Source organism: Cyprinodon variegatus, unplaced genomic scaffold, assembly GCF_000732505.1.
Source record: "Cyprinodon variegatus isolate N-32 unplaced genomic scaffold, C_variegatus-1.0 Scaffold148, whole genome shotgun sequence".
Classification (NCBI taxonomy): Eukaryota; Metazoa; Chordata; class Actinopteri; order Cyprinodontiformes; family Cyprinodontidae; genus Cyprinodon; species Cyprinodon variegatus.
In genome coordinates, this window is record NW_015150601.1 from 903,770 (window position 1) to 908,657 (window position 4,888).

The window sequence follows — 4,888 nt, forward strand, 5'->3', positions numbered from 1 at the left end:
GCTTTACCGTATTAACAGGAGAAGAGGCGCAAGTGAAATTAGACACTGTCGTTGGACAACATGCGGTATAAAAATGTTTTAAATCAGGTTGGGTCCGGATCCAGACTGCGGTCCGCTAATCCGTGACCTCTGATATAGAGGACAATCTTTTATTTCCGCGTGGATCATCTAAATCAGCGGTCCTCCTAATTGTCAATCATTCTGGTGATATGTTTACGTAAGGTCTTCCTGTGTGCTCGTCCCGTTAGCTATGTTTTTCTGCACACTTTCATGCATATCTCGATGGTTATGGAAGCAAATTGTTACCATATTTAAAATTAAAAAGCATTTCCAGATATGCTTTTTCATTTTAAGAATGTGGCTGCATTATTTGGCTCATAAATGTAAGCGGTAATCAATCATCCTATTTGCATTTTCATTTTCTTCTTTAACACTGCACATTTTATGCCATAATCAAAGAGAAAACACAGCAGACATTGCTTTTTCGTTTTCATGGTCTACCAGCAAAGTACTGTCCATAACTCGAAAACGAGCGGCGGGGGCAGCAGAGTGACGTCAGCAGCCGCTCTTCCTCAGGTCCTTGCTGACCAGTGTTATGTCCAAAAATGCATGCCTGCTGAGGTATGCATCCCCAGTCGCGGGAGTGCGCTGGTCAAACTGGTCAAACAATGCAGCCACATTCTTAAAATGAAAAAGCATTTCTGGAAATGCTTTTTCATTTTCAAATTTTACATTTCAAATTGAATTGTGGTATGAATTTGCTAGGGTAAATTTTAAAAAACAAATCTCAAATGTCTTTTTCTTTTCAATTTTAATTAACTAAAAGGATGAGCAGTGTTAAAGAAGAAAATGCAAACAGGATTATTGATTACTAAATTCATTTATGAGCCAAACAATGCAGCAACATTCTTAAAATGAAAAAGCATTTCTGAAAATGCTTTTTCATTTTAAATATGGTAACAATTTGCTTCCATATGTGGTGAGCTATGGTTTCAGACAGTCATTAAAGCTCACCTTTCTCACCGTTCTTTGAAAATGGCCGATGGTCGCAAGAGAAAATGTGTCTACGAAGTGTATGAGAAGAAAAGAAAGGCCTCAGAAGAGGCAGATATATCCCAGAATGCTTTGTGTGAAGTGCTCTCCTCGCAAAGGATTCTGGGATTCCCTGTCACAGCTGCCCGCTGTCGCCATAGGCTGTTGCTACCCGACAACAGTGACTAATAACAAAATGATGGAGCCGGTACAGGGTTGTGCATGTGCATTTTCTTTAAAGGGAAGAGGGCGGGTCTTTTAGAAAAATCTTGAAAGTCCTCCACAATACCTTTAAATCTAACTTCTGCTTTGCAATTATAACTGAAAAAAGAAACACATAAAAATGTTTGGATCATTTTTACAACAAAGCTGTTAAAAATTGGGGTTTTCTATAGAAAACTGACCCAAAAGGTCACCAAGTTCATCTTAAATGTGCTGACCTCGTGTGATGATGTACTCAGGAGCCATGCCGGGACTGAGAGGCACCGCCTCCTCATAGTACTCCTCAGGAGGAGGCGTTGTGGGCAGCGGGGGAGGGGAGTCTGTACAGCTCTGCGAAAGGCAGACACATAAATACAAACAAAGTCAGGCTTCCTCTTTAGGCCAAGTTTCCACTTTTTTCCAAAGCCAAAGAGTAACAGAATCTAAACCTCAGCAGTAAAAGGTTTTCCATAAATTAAACACATGGGTGGATATCCTAATCCTCAGTTTTCCAACATCATGGTGACTGATGATGTAAGCAAAACTGGGGAAATCCCACATTTATCCAACAGTATCCCTGTGATATATCATCGCTTTGAGTTCATAGTGCTGTGATTTCTATTTGCCAAATCAGGCGTAGAGAATTAGTGTACAAGACAACAAAACTAATCGAAGCCACTTTTTGTGGTGTTACATCTGCAACAGATAGGAAACATCGGAGCATTTATCTGGGATGGCTGCACTTGCCTGTTTTAAAGAGTCATCTTGTGTTTTCTTGTCGTCTTTCAGGTAATCTGTGATGTCCCTCAGGTCCCCAAGCTCACAGTCTGGGACAAACAAGAGGATATGCATTCAAAGTTTAAAAAACTCAGGAGCATTTTAATATACACAGAGGTGTACATGTTGCTTCATATTGCTGGTGCTCACCAAATTTCTCAAAGAGAGACTCAACAAAACTTGTCCCATTTTTGTACACAGAGGAGTTCACATAGATGTAGTCTGGTCCTGATTCTAAAGGACAGAGTCAGCAAAGACGGTAAGGATGTCTGCACAAAACAATGTGAGTGCAGGAAAACAAAACCACAATAGGAAGAATGGAAAACTGAATAAAATTAACAAAGTAATCAAAGTTAAGTTGTAATAACAGTGTAGAAATACTGGATCCAGTTGGGCCCATATGAATGGACTGCTGTGTTTTTATTTATTGGAAATTTTGTAGAAATAGAAATAAATTAGAAATGTGCTGTTAAAATACAGTTTAAGGTCATATTTGCAGTATTTAAGTGTAGACGGTGTATAGACGGTAGACAGAGGACTTTGTGGGCCGATGCCAGTAGAACCAGCTGGAAAAAAAAGAAACTACACAGAAAAAGCAGGGGTCTGTTAGCCTGATAAACCAGACTAAATGTGAGATTAAATGTGTAATTTAGTCTAGCCCCGATGAATGAAACATCGCAAGATTGTTGATGAGAACAACCTGTTGTTTTTCAAACGCTGTCTGTGCCTATTGGCCAAGGCTCTGACCAATGAGCGCAACTGACGGTGACGTAGGAAGCGCCACAGGAAGCTGGTGGGGGAGTGGAAACAAACAGCCTGTCGGTAAAACAGCGAATACGTCCTTCTTAAAAATGAATGAGCGTAGAGCCTCTTCCTGCTCGCATTTCAACGAAAACACCACGTCTAATCCTTCCAAAACTGATTCCAAAAAGGAGTCAAAAATCGCCATTTTACCCAGCGGTCCTTTGGAAACGACTATGCTGAGAGAGGGCTGCTGCAGACGGGCTAACGTTAGCCCTGGCTGCCGTTAGCCTCGGAGCTCCGCTGGTTGCCGCAGTCCTTCCAACTTCGGAAATATTTTTTTTAATTACGCATAAAATTGGTAAATGGACCATATAGTGATGATTTATATAATAATATAATATTCTCACCGCAAATGATCTTAAAGCAAACTTTAATTAAACAACAGCAACAGAAAAGAGAACTTTTAACTTTTAAAGGAGTGCTCCATTCAATTCAATAGTTGTTGCCATCTTTCTTGTGGTGCTTTCTCCAGAGTCATGCAGCTTTGTTGTCACGCCCTCAAAACTCCGCCTGCTTTGCACCAAAAAATTCAAACATTTCTGCGTTGTGATTGGCCCACAAGATTTAGGGCCTGGGGCATTGATCGAGGCTATATACGGAAGGGCCAGAAAAAAGTCAGAATTCTGACTTTTTTCTGGCCCTAATCATTCTGACTTTAATCTGAGAATTCTGACTTTTCTTTCAGAATTCTGACTTTTTTTATTGTCAGAATTCAGTCAGAATTCTGAGATTAAAGTCACAATTCTGAGAAAAAAGTCAAAATTCTGACTTTAATCTCAGAATTCTGAGAAAAAAGTCAGAATTCTGAGGAAAAAAAGTCAGAATTCTGACTTTTTTCTGGCCCTAATCATTCTGCCCATCTACATTAAGATCCATAATTCTGAGATTAAAGTCAGAATTCTGAGAAAAAAAGTCAGAATTCTGAGAAAAAAGTCAGAATTCTGAGAAAAAAAGTCAGAATTCTGAGAAAAAAAGTCAGAATTCTGAGAAAAAAGTCAGAATTCTGAGAAAAAAGTCAGAATTGAGAAAAAAGTCAGAATTCTGAGAAAAAAGTCAGAATTCTGANGACTTTGTGGGCCGATGCCAGTAGAACCAGCTGGAAAAAAAAGAAACTACACAGAAAAAGCAGGGGTCTGTTAGCCTGATAAACCAGACTAAATGGGAGATGAAATGTGTAATTTAGTCTAGACTCGATGAAAGAGACATCGGAAGATTGTTGATGAGAACAACCTGTTGTTTTTCAAACCATGTCTGTGCCTATTGACCAACGCTCTGACCAATCAGCGCAACTGACGGTGACGTAGGAACCGCCACAGGAAGCTGGTAGGGGAGAGTAAACAAACAGCCTGTCGGTAAAACGGCGAATACGTTCCTTCTTAAAAACGAATGAGAGTAGAGCCTCTTCTTGCTCACATTTCAACGAAAACACCACGTCTAATCCTTCCAAAACTGATTCCAAAGAGGAGTCAAAAATCGGCATTTTACCCAGCGGTCCTTTGCACATGACTATGCCGAGAGAGGGCCGCTGCAGACGGGCTACCGTTAGCCCTGGCTGCCGTTAGCCTCGGAGCTCCGCTGGTTGCCGCAGTCCTTCCAACTTCGGAAATATATTTTTTTTATTACGCATAAAATCGTTAAATGGACCATATAGTGACGATTTATATAATAGTATAATGTTCTCACCTGAAATGATCTTAAAACGTACTTTTATTGAACAACAGAAAAGAGAACTTTTAACTTTCAAAGGCGCGCTCCATTCAATTCAATAGTGGTTGCCATCTTTCTTGTTGTGCTTTCTCCAGAGTTGTGCAGCTTTGTCGTCACGCCTTCAAAACTCCGCCTGTTTTGCATCCAAAAATTCAAAACATTTCTGCGCTGTGATTGGCCCACCAGATTTAGGGCCTGGGGCATTGATCGAGGCTATATACGGAAGAGGATTAGGGCCAGTGGAAAAAAAAAAAAAGTTAACTGGTTTTAAAATTTTATTTCAGTTTAGTATGGGAAAAAAGTCAGAATTGTGAGAAAAAAGTCAGAATTCTGAGATTAAAGTCAGAATTCAGAGAAAAAAGTCAGA

General features: G+C 40.0%; 1 protein-coding gene across 1 annotated transcript in view; it reads right to left on the reverse strand.

Moving 5' to 3' along the window:
• Positions 1 to 4,888, reverse strand: part of LOC107086312 (actin filament-associated protein 1-like 1) — a 50,023-nt gene that overhangs the window by 29,026 nt on the left and 16,109 nt on the right. The window contains exons 3-5 of the mRNA XM_015377179.1: positions 2,161 to 2,244; positions 1,981 to 2,060; positions 1,467 to 1,584 (exon numbers count right to left, since the gene is read on the reverse strand). Of these exons, the coding sequence (XP_015232665.1) occupies positions 1,467 to 1,584; positions 1,981 to 2,060; positions 2,161 to 2,244 (282 nt within the window). The remainder of the gene's footprint in view (positions 1 to 1,466; positions 1,585 to 1,980; positions 2,061 to 2,160; positions 2,245 to 4,888) is intronic.